General features: G+C 40.8%; 4 protein-coding genes and 1 long non-coding RNA gene across 10 annotated transcripts in view; 1 reads left to right on the top strand and 4 right to left on the bottom strand.

Annotated features, from left to right (window-relative positions):
- Positions 1-247: 247 nt before the first annotated feature.
- xiap (X-linked inhibitor of apoptosis) lies at positions 248-7,097 on the bottom strand. 3 transcript variants are annotated; one of them, XM_019883953.1, is made up of 7 exons: positions 6,956-7,097; positions 3,858-4,130; positions 2,845-3,403; positions 2,573-2,672; positions 2,411-2,489; positions 1,787-1,826; positions 248-931 (listed from the first exon to the last, which is right to left on the bottom strand). In XM_019883953.1, the coding sequence occupies exons 2-7, from the start codon at positions 4,095-4,097 to the stop codon at positions 738-740; spliced, it is 1,212 nt and encodes a 403-aa protein (XP_019739512.1). In that variant the 5' UTR covers positions 4,098-4,130; positions 6,956-7,097; the 3' UTR covers positions 248-737. The 3 variants fall into 3 exon arrangements, with proteins under 3 accessions (XP_019739512.1, XP_019739513.1, XP_019739514.1); XM_019883954.1 differs by lacking the exon at positions 6,956-7,097 and adding an exon at positions 4,222-4,262; XM_019883955.1 differs by lacking the exons at positions 3,858-4,130; positions 6,956-7,097 and adding an exon at positions 3,515-3,725.
- A 1,160-nt stretch (positions 7,098-8,257) lies between these two features.
- On the bottom strand, positions 8,258-11,793 carry psmd10 (proteasome 26S subunit, non-ATPase 10). The gene is made up of 5 exons (XM_019883956.1): positions 11,570-11,793; positions 11,384-11,482; positions 10,115-10,261; positions 8,795-8,961; positions 8,258-8,626 (listed from the first exon to the last, which is right to left on the bottom strand). Exons 1-5 carry the CDS (start codon positions 11,681-11,683, stop codon positions 8,473-8,475), a joined length of 681 nt encoding a protein of 226 aa, XP_019739515.1. The 5' UTR covers positions 11,684-11,793; the 3' UTR covers positions 8,258-8,472.
- On the bottom strand, positions 10,351-11,377 carry LOC109524248 (uncharacterized). The gene is made up of 2 exons (XR_002169928.1): positions 10,617-11,377; positions 10,351-10,462 (listed from the first exon to the last, which is right to left on the bottom strand). It is a non-coding gene; the product is annotated as an uncharacterized LOC109524248 (long non-coding RNA).
- A 191-nt stretch (positions 11,794-11,984) lies between the features above and the next one.
- Positions 11,985-13,981, top strand: nxt2 (nuclear transport factor 2-like export factor 2). The gene is made up of 4 exons (XM_019883957.1): positions 11,985-12,169; positions 12,304-12,390; positions 13,061-13,205; positions 13,781-13,981. The coding sequence occupies exons 1-4, from the start codon at positions 12,155-12,157 to the stop codon at positions 13,963-13,965; spliced, it is 432 nt and encodes a 143-aa protein (XP_019739516.1). The 5' UTR covers positions 11,985-12,154; the 3' UTR covers positions 13,966-13,981.
- Positions 13,982-14,010: 29 nt separating this feature from the next.
- Positions 14,011-15,934, bottom strand: part of acsl4a (acyl-CoA synthetase long chain family member 4a) — a 15,164-nt gene continuing 13,240 nt past the window's right edge. For all 4 annotated transcript variants that reach the window (XM_019883948.1, XM_019883951.1, XM_019883952.1 and 1 more), the window contains 2 exons: positions 15,108-15,265; positions 14,011-15,001 (listed from right to left, as the gene is read on the bottom strand). In XM_019883948.1, coding sequence (XP_019739507.1) covers positions 14,844-15,001; positions 15,108-15,265 — 316 coding nt within the window. In that variant the 3' untranslated portion in view covers positions 14,011-14,843. The remainder of the gene's footprint in view (positions 15,002-15,107; positions 15,266-15,934) is intronic.

Here is a 15,934-nt window from a genome sequence, read left to right as displayed (position 1 = left end):
GCTACCACCTAGCGGCCACAACAGCGGCGCTCGACCATTCCGACACCCACTGGCCACTGCTCAGTATTGCACGTCAGACAACCATATTTATGTTGTACGGTAGAGGATCGAAACCATTTTCTTGCACTCTCTCCCTTTATCAACCCAATTTAAACAAATAATTACAAATTATGTCATTGAAATGTATGCTTGTTTTAACTTGGTAGTCATTTGCTGTGCTTCCGTATAAATATGCATTGCAACATGATTTATGACCAAATAGTAAATTTTATTGGTGAAACTGTTTTCACATGAGCGATATGGGGAGTTTTTGTGGATCCATTACTTACATTATTGATCATTTATTTAAACACAAATAGCCATTTAAGTGACTTCTTCAAAATGTCATGGTATTTATAAACAAAAGCAAAGTCAAACAAGCGTGAAATCAAATACCTGTACAGTATTTCCCACTACAAGTAATTTGGAGCTATTCCAAACACATCAAATAAAAAGCAAATTAAGTCAAGGCACATCTGGAATGGAAATGGAAGAAATCATTCAGTGTTTATGTACTAACTATTCACCTATTAAAAAAAGCTTTTATGATATACTCTTGCTTAACCTTACAATAGCCACTCTAGTGGTCAAACAGTCCTTTGCAATATTACAGGTTATCTACACTTAATAATTAAATACAAAGTCAGGCATTATGAGACAGCAGCACAGAAGGTCTGTTTGGTAAAAGTCTATTTTTCTTAAGCGATGTACGTCTTGACCTTCTGTGTAATGGCCCCACAACAAATTGGACACTTAATAAGCGTCTGTGAACATTCCTCACAGGTGGCCAGATGACCGCACGGGATGAAGACGACGCAAGTATCTCTGTCCATACACACTTTGCACTGTTTTTCCCTCTGCAGTTTCCGTAGTGTTTCCAATGGGTCCTCATCTGAAAGGCAAAAGAAAAGAACACGCTTACTCATCATCAGAACATGAGTGCACACAACAACATACACGATTGCCCACCTTCTGACACTTTGTTTTTTAGTGGTATGTGCATACACCTTACGAGTTGAGGGGCAAAATAACATCACAATGTTGTTTTCTCTCACAGGATTAAAGGAGACAACTTTTTTTTTCAATAAAAACTAATCTCATGTGCCATAACACATCTATGACATACTTTGGACAAAATACCAAGGATCAACAATTTTAGCCAACTTTCCACCCCCATTTTACAACCCTCTTGAAAGCATTTTATTTTGTGACTTATTTTTTTCTTGTTACTTTGATTTTGATAGGAAAAAAAAAAACTTTGGTTCACTTGCACATTGTCCTATTCAAATGTTTCTACAAGTTGACCGAATGTTCCAATATATAGATTATTGCACATTTACTATACAGCACAGCGGCACCAACGTTAATATATAGCGCGAAATAATATCAAGGGTTTACTTTGCCATTTTCACCCCTTATAACTTCTGACAGTTTCTGTCAATGTAAAACAAGCAAGGGAAAGAACAAAATCCATTCGAAGTCACTGATGGTGTAGTGCTATACCTGCCAGACTTCTGTTGTGTCAGTGTGGGTTCATTTCCCACTCAGAGACATTGTAAATGTGAGTGTGTCTGATTGTTTGTCTTTATATGGGTCCCATGATTAACTAGTGTTAGGTCCAGCCAGGCAGCAGTCTGCATTTCACCCAAAATCAGCTGGAATAAGATCTGGCTTCCCATGACCCTGAACTGAAAAGTGGCACAGAAAATGGATGCATCGATGAAACCTAGTCTATAAATGTATTTACCATTTTTGTATGCTGTAAATCCATTTTGATGACGTGAGGTCTGAAAACAAACACGTGCATAGTTAGAAAATGGGGGGAATACTCTTGACAATATCCTGCACAGACATATTCAATCTTCCAGTACACAATTTTCCCAAACTTAATAACTAGATTAAATTGTTGCTGTCCATTTCAGGTACAGAAAATGTATAGATTTCGGTATTGCTCTATGTCCGTACAGAAGGAGCAAGTTCAGTCGTTTGAGAATTGGAAACCAACCAAAAAAATAAATAAATAAATAAATGAAAAAGTCAAAATGAAATAAAAATGAACGAAAATGCAACAATCCAAAACTGTTATAACCCCGATTCAGGGACAAAGACCTCATACTGATTCACATGTAATAAAATAGACAAATAAATCAATTCAAAGACAAACTCTCATCTTCTTGAAAAAACGTACAGGATATATTTAACAATACTTGTTTCCCTATAAAAAAAAATCTTAAATGTCATACAAATTTGAAAATATTTTTTTCTGTCATTTATCTATCATATTTGTCAACAAAAAGTGATACATTTACAACTTGGCATTATCAATTGAGATTTAAAATTTGAGTGGTAAATAAATGTATTGTAGGCTTACAGCTTTGTTTTGTTGAGGATCTTGTAGCTGGATGGTGTTGATAAATTCTTGTCCTTTTTCTTCTAACAAGAAGCTGCATCTAATGGAGAGTTTGGAATGTCATAAGAGTTAAATTTGAACACCAACATTAGGTGAAATGCTTGTTGAAATTTTTGTTGTTACCCAGGATAACTTTTGGCATGCTCTTCCCATGGGTCTTCATCAGGCTGCCAGCCCTTTAGTCCTCCACCACAACGAAAACACATCACCATGTCTCCTGTCCCTACGCACGCACACAAACATTTAAAAAAAATATTCAGATGGAGTAATATCAGAACAAGAAACAACATGGGAGTCAACTAGCATCACATAATGGATTATGTTCAATTTAGGAGATTCCACTGTACATGCAATTTACAAATTATAATAATTACTGATCTAAGTCGGGTGCATACCTGTCCTGTAGAAGCCAGCCCTTGCAAGTCGAGCATGATCAACAGGGTGCTGAACTCCTGTAAAGCTGCGTAGCCTCTCTTCGAAGCTCCCCATAGGCACGTGAGCGTTTACTTGAGGTGGACTCCTACGATTCTCCACTCCCGTACCCCCCTCGGATGGGATGTTGCCCACATCATGGCCGAGGATGAAGAAGCAGTGGGGAAAATGTTTGCCATGTTCACCCCAGGCCGTGTCCCCTGCTTCCCAGCCCCCTAGGATGCCACCACAGCAAAAACACTGAACCCGGTCACCCTGGCCCAGGTAGTAAAGGCCAGCTTGTGCCAGATCTCTGGCTGTCACAGGAACAGTAGATGGCCAAGATGAGAAGGTCTGACGTCTGGCCTCCTCCTGCCTCATGTGAGGGATCATTGGGTAGGTGGACTCGTCAACCACCTCGCCTGTTCTCAAACGATATTCCATATCTTCAGCTTCTTCATTGTATCTAGAGCCTGTCAACTGTGAACTGTGCTGGAAATCAGCGCGATGGGTGCAGCTGAGGAACTTGCACAGTGGGGAAACCTAAAATTCAGATCAAATATGTTGGAAGCGGATAAGAAGTGTGTGTGTGTGTGTGTGTGTGTGTGTGTGTGTGTTTTGTGTGTATCCCATTTCCATCTCATCCAGACTTACCTCCTTATGCCTCTCTACAGGCGTGTCTCCCCTGCACCAGTTTTCAACCGTCATTTCACAGCTGAAACAGCGGACGCGATCGGCGTGACCGGTGTAGTAGAATCCGGCCCGGGCGAGTCGCTCTGCGGGCACCTGCTCAACCAGACTGGAGCCGTTGAACGAGTAGAGACGGTTGTTCATTAGGGAGAAGTCAACCATATGATCGCTCTCGAGTCTGGGAGTAGGTGTGGGTGTGTGTGTGTGTGTGTGTGTGTGTGTGTGTGTGTGTGTGTGTGTGTGTGTGTGTGTGTGTGTGTGTGTGTGTGTTTTGTGTGTATCCCATTTCCATCTCATCCAGACTTACCTCCTTATGCCTCTCTACAGGCGTGTCTCCCCTGCACCAGTTTTCAACCGTCATTTCACAGCTGAAACAGCGGACGCGATCGGCGTGACCGGTGTAGTAGAATCCGGCCCGGGCGAGTCGCTCTGCGGGCACCTGCTCAACCAGACTGGAGCCGTTGAACGAGTAGAGACGGTTGTTCATTAGGGAGAAGTCAACCATATGATCGCTCTCGAGTCTGCCATCTTCTTTGAGGTCTGACATGATTGCAGCCGGCAAGGGGATTGCTATCTCAGACTAGAAGGGGAAAAAAAGATGAGAAAACAGTCAGACATTTGCTGTACGACTCACAGCCATCTACACATTGTCACTAAGATGGCCAACGTACTTCCAGTGGCAATAGCTCTTAGTGGACCGCGAGTAAGCAAACTTTCCTGTAATTAGACAATGGTATTGAGAAAACAAACAAAACGGGTTAAGGATGATATTACTTTTCCTCTTTACTGCCATTTTTCAAATGTGTGAAGTGTCGATCAAGAACATGTTACTTGGAAGGGAGACGGCATGCGAGGTGTAATTTACATTTCCAAAGGTTACTTAACTCATTCTGTGCAGACCATTTAAAATGATGGCAACCCTCGTGACAGCGGAACTTTTGGAGCATTTTGGCTGATTTCTCAAGACCCACAAGAATATTGTGCTCTCATTCATAAGAGTGCGAAGAACAGGTTCTAACCAACTTCAGTCGCACTGCTTTGCTCCCTCTCCTGTCAGTCAACTTCCTCACGGCTGTGTGAGGTGAAACACCACCCCCCTCCTCCTCCAAAACACACACAGTGTGAGCAGAGTTGAAGCAGACAGCATTAGCACACTCAAAGCTATTTTTTCAGACAGCTGTAGTTGTACAGTTGCAAGAAGTTGAGCGGCGGCATAAAAGGAATTAGTTCCAAACCCTGACACAGCAACATTTTGGATTCTAGCCAGATGAACGCTGTTCACCTGCTAACGTCAACAAGCTGTCGTATTTATTTGATGAGTTGCAACACAACGAACTTCAAAGTCCATTTACAAACAGCTTAGCTTGCACTCGAGGATTCCTATTGCCAACAGTGCAAACACTAAACGTGACAGCGCAAAATGGTGCAAAGTCACAGACAGTTTCATCAAAGCTGAATATACTGTCATCTTTATTATTCATATGTACATACCTGAAAGAATTCAAGCCATAAGCTAATGATGGTTACTACAAGAGAGCAACTGCTTGTTGGTGCGATATGCTAGGGTTTACATATGATCTGGTTTGTTGAGTCATTACGACTACTGTTGGTGATGAGTCGACGAGCAAAATTACTGTATGTGGTAGCCCTACTGTCAGGTCATACTAACCGTTTGATAGTTGACATTATTACATTGTTTTATTTGTTTTTACAAAACATGGTACAATTTACTAATATATGTTTTTGATTGGGAGGAATGTTGGCGCCATTTGACTGTCGGTGCTGGACAACCCTGGGCGCTTGTGTTTTTGCGCCTGTAATGGGCAGCGTTTTTCACAGCCCGTTTTGTTCAGCGGAAATGTCGGTGCTGTTGGACAGTCTGCGGCTGGATGGATGGATGGATGGCTTGTGGAACCGACGATGAGAAAAAAGGAGCATCAGCGCAGAGGGCAGATGTGTATGTGGAACTGGGAGTCGCGGCTTGGAATTGAAGCGGATTTACATGGAACAGGAGATGTGAGCCAATCTCTTTTTCGTCAATGGACGCTACAGCTTCTTGTTTGCTTTCAAACTTAGCTTGTAGCAGACGTGTGCACATTTTCAGCATGACGTCTTTGATCCACTGGCGAAAGGACACTTTGATTCGCTCCTCTTTCATCTATAACTGCTTCAAACAACAAAGTGTATGCAGAAAAAGTTGTTAAGCTTGCACGCCTGTCTGTCTCTTTTGTGTTGTGATGTATTATTTTGTTATTTTATGTTAATGGCGGCGTGGGCACCTGTTGCGGCTCCTCTCTCTCCTGTGGTTGCAAGAAAAGAAATTTCATCTGTGCTGTATGTTGCACATAGAACACATTTGACAATAAAATTGACTTGAACTTGATATCAAATTAAAGATTAATCGTTCAAAACTAGATTGTACTGATTAGAAAAAAAATTATCTAAACATTTCAAAATAATACATTTTAGACCTCCTCAGGTTTATCATCTGGCGTGTACTCCATGCGGTGTTGGGACATGAAAACGTGTGTGGGATGGGCACGGCCCGTGAGAGGCAATGTCTACAGAACAGGGTGTATCACTTTGCCACCCAGCAACACAAACCCTGTCAACACAACCAATAACATTCAACTTACTAACAGTTTCATATGCAAGTAGAACATACTAGAAAAGAATTGATTGTGGATTATGGTTGATTGCTGCTGGAGTTTAGAGTGATGCACAACTGCAATGCATGATGTAGTATTTTATCATGTGACTATAAAGGAGTTAAAAACGTTGTTGCTGTGTGCCAAACAATAATCTCAACGCAAAACTTTAATCTCACTGTTTAAAGTCTTGGAAGCTTGTTTGTTCGATTGATTGATAGATGGATGAAAACGTTTACATCTAACTGTCGATAATCAATTGACAGCCTGTCCTTTTTGAACCCCACATTCTAAACGTCGAACTTAATCGCCAACTGCAACTGTGCGAAAACACGAACATAGGAACGTTGACATTCATTTGCTTTATTCCAAATACAAGGCGAGTGTTATGCCGTCAAATCAGTCATTTGCTGCGGTGGCCGTCAATTCCCCCAACAAACAAATTCCAACCACAACCTCTGAAACGACTCACGCGGGTTTTAGTGAGCTAGTAGTCACGCTCTCTATATGGTGTGGTGAGGAATGAACTGCTGGTCCTCACCAACGATATAAACACAGCATTCGCTCGGTGGTTAAAATTTAAAAAAAAGATATGTCAACGGCAAGCGTACAGTACTGTTCGGACTCTACGGAGCAGTCATGGAACAGCGTAGTTTCTTTGCATTCGTGCTAGCTGTAAACATGTAGCTAGTCCCACTATGCGGGCTATTCTGCATGTGTTTAGTTTATTGTTTGTTTGTCAGAGTTCAAGTTTTACCTTTATCTGTCCAGTTCGTCGGGCTTTAATCCACCTACAACTTTACTGTGAATCTTCCCCAGGAGTGGCATAAAAGAGGTGTATCGTATGACGCGACCCTTTCAGGAAGTAGTTGATCAAAGGTTGACTGGTGCGCAACATGTACTGCGCATCCCATGTGACCCCTCAAGAAACGAATTATGAATCATGAAAGGAAATACTCATTCAAGCAAGCAAACGCAGTCTTGAGACGATTTAAAAAACGCACATATCGGTTGCATGTTTGTAAAACTCTTTTCGGCCCCGATGGTAGAAACCAAATTAGTGGCTGCAACAACAAATAATAAGTCTCACACTACGAACTTTAAATGCAGAATAGATACATACAGGTGTCAAGAATAACTGGTACAAGCAGATGTATTTACTCAACTACAATAAAATTAACGGATATACATTTGGGGGGATCATACCTCTCCGGCCCCACTTTGATTCTGAAACATAAGAAGAGTGAACATTGAAATTGCCTGAGAGGGCTGGAGGGGCCACAGGGAACTGAAAGGATTCAGACCCGGTGCGGAATTAGCAACGTTTCTGCTCAGCAACTAAATTCAGCACCTCGTTATGATTTTTAATGTTCCTGTACAGTTATGGTAAAATGTCTTACAAATTTACAAACCACAGAGAACAGTTTTGTTAACAAGCCTGGCAAATTTGAATGAATGAAAATAAATAATTCAACAAAATCACAAAATATATCAAATGAGACTCCCAAATCGTGTAAAACAAAACCCTCCACTTAGCTCTCAGACACTGTGGGTGTGTCTACTAAATGTGTTGAAAACATTCCCTGCTCAACTCTTACCTGTCATCACAATGCATTCCTGAACAAAGGTATGTCCTCAGTTGTCTATGGTGTGAGTCACAGGCTGAATAAGAGGTGCTCTGCTGCTGAGATTAATAAACAGTTCACGTTCTCTCAGTTGTCTCTGTTATGTGGACCCACAACAACACACAAAACCGAGTGAGGCGGTGATGTATATTTGCCAATGCCAGCCCTGGGCTAGTTAGCAAAGAAGAAACCCAGGTACCGGTTTTCAAAAGTTCACGGCAAAAGATAAAAAAAAAAAAAAAAACACATAAGAACAATAAAGACTCAAAGTAAAGCATTACAGATTCTTAAAAAGAACCCTACTTAGACTTACAAATTTCAAATGGTCATTAGAAGTAAATGCAAATCACTACTGTATTTGTACCTTAACTATTGCTCTACCAAACAAGATGGCAATGGATGTGCAACAGTACATCCAAATGAATACCCACACATTAAAAACAAGCTTAACACTGATTTTATTAAGCAAGTTGCAACAATTCAAACTTCACAGAAGGTGGGCTGCAGTTTTGGGCAGTGCATTTCAGTGTTTTTGGTCAGATATGTCAACATCTGTGCTGCTGATGCGTTTCCACTTATCCCCAGTTTAGTGGCCAGGTCAAAATGGTGTGGTTTACAGCTGAACGTGCACCTTTAGGTTGGAAATGCATCATCCTTCCACAATTCGACGAAGTACATTGCCCAGGCTCCCCTTGGCCATCTGTAGAGGGGTTTTCTCTTCCTTGTTTTCAATGTAAATGCTGGCTCCATGTTCAACCAACAACTTTGCTGCTTCAACACGCTCCTCGTCACACGCCAGGTGGCTGGTTCAACAAAATTGCAAGCAAAATAGTATGCAGTAAATATAAATATGGCTTTTAGTCATTTCACACTTCCACATCGTTCGCTCTAAGTATCAAATAATTTAAATCATGTTATTATGGTACAGTGGTTTCAAAACATTGTCCATACATACAGTGCTCCATACATACAGTGCTGTGTTGCCCTGCGAGTCTTGGATGTTGGTCGAGGCACTCTGTTTGAGAAGCAGCTGGATCAGGCGATAGTTGCCCTTGGCGGACGCTCTATGCAGTGGAGTGGAATCAAGTTTGTCTGTGGCATTTGGGTCTGCTCCATTTTCAAGCAACAGCAGTGCAATCTATAGGGAAAGAGAAGCACAACATTGAAAGAAGCCTACTTCTCTTTTTTTTCTACTTAGTTCACATTGTGTTCTTTTAAAGCAGTGGTGTCAAACTTACTTTTGTTACAGGAGAGTTGATATGACTGTTAACCCATATAAATGTATGATTGCCTTGTATTAATTATCACATATCCAGAACAAATTGATGGATAACTAGTTTTGGACTTAGAAGCCAGTAAATAGTTAGTTCTTCAACTATTTTCAGTTTATTTTAAAACAGGGATTGGTCACAAAAAATGCTTACAATATCTCATCTCTCGGCATTGTTCAAAGTGAAGGTAATATGCAAGAAACATGAAGTCGGCATGCATAATTTGCCCTCAAGGGCCACATAAAATAGGTCAATTCCCTCTGAGGCTCCACTTAGTCCTCAGCACCTCCAGTAGCATCTGGTCTGAAGACCTGAGGCACTGGGCAGGTGCGTAGGGGTGGAGGAGTTCAGAGAGGTAAGCTGGAGCAAGGACATTTAAAGATTTGAAGACAAATAAAAGTATGTTAAAATGGATTCCAAAATGTACTGGGAGCCTGTGAAGAGAAGCCAGTATTGGGGTGATGTGCTCCCTCTTACAAGCTCCAGTTAGGAAGCGAACAGGAGCATTTTGGACCAACCGGAGACATTCAAGTTGTCGACTGGGATAAGCTCCAGCACCCCCCTCGGCCCTTTTCAAGATAAGAGGTGTTGCAAATGGATGGATGGATGGATTTTTCTGCCTCCTTGGAGCTAAATCAACAACTCACAATTTAAAATTGTATAAAAATATTTCTACTTAAGCATTTACAGCCTGTCTTCATTAGTGATTGGCATTGCTAAAAAAAGTAATATCTTAAAAATATGTATCTCTTTTTCTGACATTTATGTTTTGCTGCAGTCTTCATTTTGTCTTAGTTAGGAAGCAAATTTCCTTTGCTCACACCCAAACTGATGAGGTTTCATCCAGGATGTCTTCTCATGAGCACACCAGAACTTAGTAGGTTAGCTCAAATGATTAAAAAAAATGTATACTTACATCAAATGTCCACTACAGTGGACCCAAATGACTAGGCTGGGTCTTGGCTACACCAAACAAAAAAATATAGCGATGGAGAATAGTCATTTCAATTAGAAAGTTACCTCATATTTGTCTTTGGAGGCAGCATAATGTAGAGGCGTGCATCCATTTTGATTTACAGAGTTGAGCTGAGCCCCTTTAGATATTAGTGCTCTGACAATGTCTTCTCTACCTGCAGACGATGCAATGTGAAGAGGGGTCCATGCAGCCTGGAAATAACACGTTACATTAATAAGGGCTCTCATTTTGAGTTCCCTGATTCAACAAGCAATAATTTCCCTTGCCATACCCCTTTTCCCCCCTATTTAAGTACCTCTGTTGCACATTAAATGAAGCTCAATCCCTGAAATTAAAATAATTTCAGATTTGCACCCCACAGTGGTGACGGCAATCAGCACACCGCAAGATTACTTGGTTTTGCTGTTCGGTGCTTTCTACTGTTTTTATTACCGATTTGCTTTACTGTTTGTTGTATATGTTAATTTGCTCCATGTACAGCACTTTGTATGCAGCGATGGCTGTTTGAAAGTGCTCTATAAATACAGTTGAGTTGAGTTGAATTACTGTTTGTTTTCGAGCATATCAATCCAAAATAAATTCTTAAAATTAAAATGCATTTATATGCATAGAATACAGAGCAGTTATTCAATGTGAAACAAACATATCTGCATATAACCGCAGTGATGCTTTTGGATCACTTTCTTAAGTATACTATACTGTATATCCATCCACTTTTTTTATACCACGTGTCCTCATTAGGGGCACAGCTGTGGGAATGGTGGAGTACAAACTCGAGTGGTCTCCAGCCAATAATCAATATATTTATATATACTTACAACATTGTTGTTACTTTGTAAGTAAAAAGAGGAACTACAGGGTGTCCCATAAGTCTCCATACATATGAGAAAAAATACATTCCATATATACATGGTTCTAACATTTATTTCTTTATATTTCAGATAACCCAGAGAATGCATTTGAATAAAGAGCAATAAATTGAAATCATCCTGATGGGTGGTTCGGGAAGCAGTCGTATGGTTCATGTCAAGAAATGTTTATTTTCCTATGTATGGAGACTTATGGGACACCCTGCATATACTGAAGTTTACCTAATATGCATTCAGCCTAAAATGATCGGTGCTCGAAATAACCTCTGCCACTCAATATTGTTATTCTTTGTATTGTAAGCGTGTTTGTTGGTGAAACTCGAGATTGTGTTTGACCAGAACGTGTGCTGCCATCGATTGTCATTATTTTAGTGGCAAAACAGTTGAAAGGCTGGAAGAGTGGTTCTTCGTTCTAAATGTACTGCTCTGTGTTTTAATCCATACATCATCTTGCAGGTTCACTTCAACTCCCAGGTCAAGTAGAAAAGAAACAATGTTGGTATGGCCAGCCGAACAAGCCCAGTGAAGGGCAGTTCTGTGATCCTGAAATCAGAGAAATGTGCAAAATGAATGGTTTAGCTGTGCTTTCATCGCGTAAACAAAACAAGTTGCTGGGTCGTGCATTCTTACCTGGTCCGTTTTGCAGGCAAGGGTTTTATCTGATAAAATGCACTCTTTTAGTTTGTCAAACTGACCCAAATATGCCAAATTACACACGTCAACGTTTGATACAGACCCCTCCATTCTTAAATATACTTAAACAAGCACCAAAATGTATTCTGAAAAACAGAATGCATACAAGTGCACACTTTTGTGGATTTGAAACACGGGGGAATGACTCAGGAAATTATGACTTCTACTTCCGCATAAAACCAGCGATCCAGTCACAATAAAACACAACGCGAGACCTCGACAATCTGTGCCACTGAAATGCTGTATATTTTTAATGGATATACAAATAAATATGAATATAAGTAATAAACAAATAGATGAAAAATTATGTACCAATCATAGTGGACAACCATATTGCATGTAACTCACATTGAATTTATTTTGGCAGGTCAAGCTACTTTTGCAGGAAGTAAAACAAGGATCGATGGCACAGCGTAGTCGACATTGAAGACAAGCTAATTGAAATAATACAATCAGCAATACTGGATTAAATTTATCTAACGAACTCTCTAGCGTCGTCCCGAATCATTGCAGACATTACTAATGGCAGCGACGTTGGTAAGGTATAATTGAAACATTTTTTAGTCGACAGACAGCACAATGTAGTTAGCCTCTTGCTCGTTGTTTTTGACGTGCACGTGGGTAGAAACAGCAATACCAATTTGTCTGTAAACCGTTTTGCATTCCCGCAGGATTTCAGGACCCATGCGGACCAGTCGTGCAGATATTCGGAGGAGTTCGTCAACATCTACTACGACTGCATGGATAAGAAAAGAAGAGTGAGTAGCCGTTAAATTGGAATGTCTTGTCTTCATCTTGAGACGTGTACAACGCTAAATGTGGGTGGAAAAAAGCTTAACGTCGCTTAATGTCAGAAAAGTGCCATATATCATCACGAAAATTCACATGCACATCTCTACTCAACCCCCCTCTAAACTTCCCCCTTTCTAAAATTGACCTCTTAACTTTCAAATGCACTTGTCCGTCTCATAAGTTCAGTGTTTCAATATGCTTTGCGCAACGTAATGTTTTCCAACAAGGAGCTGAACCATAAAATACTCCAAAGTTGGTTAAACCATGAAGCGACCAAGGAAAGAAAGTCTTCCACTTATTTGTCTTTCTGTGACTCTTTCAGTCTCCATATATCATCGTTGCAACCTGCTGATAACCTCTGAGGAACTATCAACTCTGTGGCCACTTAACCTCCGAGAACATCCTAGTGTTTTTTTGTGTCTAAGTGCGTTGAAACGGGAAATCTAATGGTCCATTCATGGATCAAATACTTGTGAATTTTGCCATTGATCTCGTTTGAGAACAGCAAGTTGTACAAAAACCATTTTACTCTTATTTGGCATTGGATGATCTTTACGCCACTGGGTGCTCTCATTCTATCATCACGGAATATCAAACTGGACTGTTTTCTGATGTCTCGCTACTTTTGTGTCTCAGAACCTCACCAGACTCTACTTGGATAAGGCAACCTTGGTGTGGAATGGAAACACTGTGTCCGGACTAGATGCGCTGGGAGAGTTCTTTGAGGCCCTGCCTTCCAGCGAGTTCCAAGTCCAGACACTGGATTGTCAACCGGTTCACGGTTAGTGGCGCCCCGAGAGGCCAAATGCTAATATGATGGGGACCAGATGTCAACCGGTTCATGGTTAGTGGCACCCCGAGAGGCCAAATGCTAATATGATGGGGACCAGATGTGACCAAAAGGGTTTCTGGCTTTGGATGACCGTTAAGATGATTGTGCACAGACTTTGTATGTACTGTATACATATACATATACATGTGTGTGTATATATAATTATACAAGTAACGACAAAAACCATGTCAGTTGTATTGATTCAGAGATGTTACACACAAGTCACGTTCGGTAAATTATTTTAACATTTTTGAAGACTTGTGAAATGGATCGATTAGACATTTAAGGCCTTGTTCGAAGATTCAATGCATTTTAAGACAGTTTAAGGATCCATCCACAGGAACTTGCACATTTTATGCTGATGCCTCAATTTTCCCTTCCCCCACGAGCATTGCAGGCTGCATCAGATGATTAAAAAAAAAACAAACATGGTTCTCCGGCCAGACTCAGGATGCTCTTTGTAATACAGATTTAAATTTCAAGATCTTGATCAAGATCTCACCTTTGTCTCCCTTGCCTCACAGATCAAGCAACCCAAGGTCAGATGACTCTACTTGTGGTGACCGGCGGAACAGTCAAGTTTGAAGGGAACAAGCAGCGTTTCTACAACCAGAACTTTCTTTTAACGGCTCAGGCGTCACCGAACAACGACCAGCCAGTGTGGAAGATTGCTAGTGATTGTTTTCGTTTTCAAGATTGGAACAGCTGAGTGTCCTCAGCTTTTATTTATTTTTTTTTTAGACACAGTTCAATGTTTCATATGAAAGGTTTTATTTTCAGGAAAAGCTTGAACAATAAGGCCCATGATCAGAATGGAGTGGTTTGTGTACAGTATACAAACATGTTCATGAAAATACATACAAAACACTCATAATGACATGGTAAGTTTCCCCTTTATAAAGGCTAAAAATGTGGCTGCTGCCACCAGGCATGTTTTTTTTAACCATCTATCTTGAACAAAATAAGCTGCTCAGCATGTGCTGTAAGTGCAAGCAAACCATTTTTGGCAGTGTCCAAAAATAAAACATCTGCTCCTGGTGTTCCTGAGTCATTTATGGTTAGACATTTGGTCTTTTTTCAGCATCAATTGACATAAATAGCATGAAAAAAAATTGCCAGAATAAGTTAAGTCCAGGTCATCAAGCATCTCTCTGGATAGGAGTGTTAAGTGACCTAATGCTTCATGTAAACTTCTAGCATGGCCATAGAAACACTCGACTGCTTGTTACCAAGACGCCACACAATTCCGCTACAGACTGAAGGCACAGTAACATCAGTACTCCTAATACAAAAGAGCATCGCTTTCATTAATAGTTCATTGACCTTAACATAGCACAGCATTATCAACACATGGAGGGGTGATATTTTGTAAGGGTGACAAAGTTACTTCCCTGGTCATCTGTAACCATCCTCCTTTTAACATGCCAGTGGCACAGGGGGATCAAAAACTAACTTCCCTGTTCAGCCCATTTTCATTTGTGTGCCTCTGAAACACAGACAGCAAAGAAACCCATACACTTCACAGGAAAACTACAGGCAAAAAAGTGGTCAAGCTGAAATAAAGCCTCTCGGGAGAAAATGTGACTGTTATTTGCCCCCATACATCCTCTCGATGTGGTGGCGATAGTGGTTCTTAAGCTCTTTCCGCTTCAACTTGAACGCGTCAGTGACAAGACCCATCTCAGGCGTCCACGGCTCCGGGCTCAGATGGACCTTCGCGGGAATTTCAAAGCGCTGCAGTTTAACTACAAGGATGGGAGGGAAACAATTTCAATTATATGGCGTGAAAAATAAAACACAAAAAAAGGTAAAAGAGGTGAGGACAGATTTCTTCTGACAATGAGCTCCTACTTTTAGCAGCAACCTCCTTGATCTCCCTCAAGACCACCTCCTCCATGTCGGCATGTATGCAGATTTCCTCCCAATCTGTGACCAGTCCTCTCTGCTTGGCCAGTTCCGTCAGCCGCTTCTGGTTAGGAACCACAAAGCTGATCACGTAGTTCTGGTCACTGAGGTGGAAGATAATGAAGACAGGGTAATTAACTGCATGCACACTAATCCAAATAAATTAGCACTAGTAAAGGGAGACGGAAGTTGCCAAACGAAAGTCTACTAGATTAAAATGTAGCCGCAGTTCCACAACAGTAGGTGGCAGTGGCATTCATTTCAGGCAAATTGAATCACTTCAAATCTTTTGTGACAGACTACAAAAAAAAAAATTAAAGGTGTTCTTTATCAGTTAATCTATCTTTTGTTGCCTTTATTGTTATTAAAGACACAATGTTATGCAAAGGTGTACTTAAATTTCTTTGACAAATTACACTACTCTTTGATTCAGTACAGGTTTCGTTGTTATCACTAGTCATGGCGGAGAGTTGGGGGTACGGGAAATGTTTTCTTCTTCCTAGGCGGGGCGTAACAGAAAATAATTGGGAAGCACTGAAATAAGCAGAAGTGAAAGTACCAACACAAGGATGTGGTAGTCTTATCAGTGGAAGATGCCCGATGTAAAAATGTAAATGCAGGGCATCTGCGGTTTAAACTGGTCCTGACGTCCGAGTTTTCAAACTGTGCCAAGTATTAAGTGGTCACATGTTGTCACATGCCAATTCCCCTTACAAGTATTCATCATTCAGAGATGAAAGTGGACTTTTCTGAAAATTCCGGAAAAACAAATA

Source organism: Hippocampus comes, unplaced genomic scaffold (genome assembly GCF_001891065.2).
Source record: "Hippocampus comes isolate QL1 unplaced genomic scaffold, H_comes_QL1_v1.1 scaffold156, whole genome shotgun sequence".
NCBI classification, from domain to species: Eukaryota; Metazoa; Chordata; class Actinopteri; order Syngnathiformes; family Syngnathidae; genus Hippocampus; species Hippocampus comes.
Note: the sequence above shows the minus strand (reverse complement) of the source record. Positions and strands in the feature narration are given on the sequence as shown.

Excerpts from the sequence above, each read along its gene's own strand:
- xiap (XM_019883953.1), bottom strand. The coding sequence starts at position 4,097 with ATGTCAGACCTCAAAGAAGATGGCAGACTCGAGAGCGATCATATGGTT. Across the intron at positions 3,404-3,857 it reads CTGTAGAGAGGCATAAGGAG|GTTTCCCCACTGTGCAAGTT; the intron begins GTAAGTCTGGAT and ends TCTGAATTTTAG. Across the intron at positions 2,490-2,572 it reads CATGCCAAAAGTTATCCTGG|ATGCAGCTTCTTGTTAGAAG; the intron begins GTAACAACAAAA and ends ACTCTCCATTAG.
- psmd10 (XM_019883956.1), bottom strand. The coding sequence starts at position 11,683 with ATGGAGGGGTCTGTATCAAACGTTGACGTGTGTAATTTGGCATATTTG. Across the intron at positions 10,262-11,383 it reads AAGTGAACCTGCAAGATGAT|GCTGCATGGACCCCTCTTCA; the intron begins GTATGGATTAAA and ends TGTTATTTCCAG. Across the intron at positions 8,962-10,114 it reads CCTCCAAAGACAAATATGAG|ATTGCACTGCTGTTGCTTGA; the intron begins GTAACTTTCTAA and ends CTTTCCCTATAG.
- nxt2 (XM_019883957.1), top strand. Across the intron at positions 12,391-13,060 it reads GCATGGATAAGAAAAGAAGA|AACCTCACCAGACTCTACTT; the intron begins GTGAGTAGCCGT and ends TTTGTGTCTCAG. Across the intron at positions 13,206-13,780 it reads GGATTGTCAACCGGTTCACG|ATCAAGCAACCCAAGGTCAG; the intron begins GTTAGTGGCGCC and ends CTTGCCTCACAG.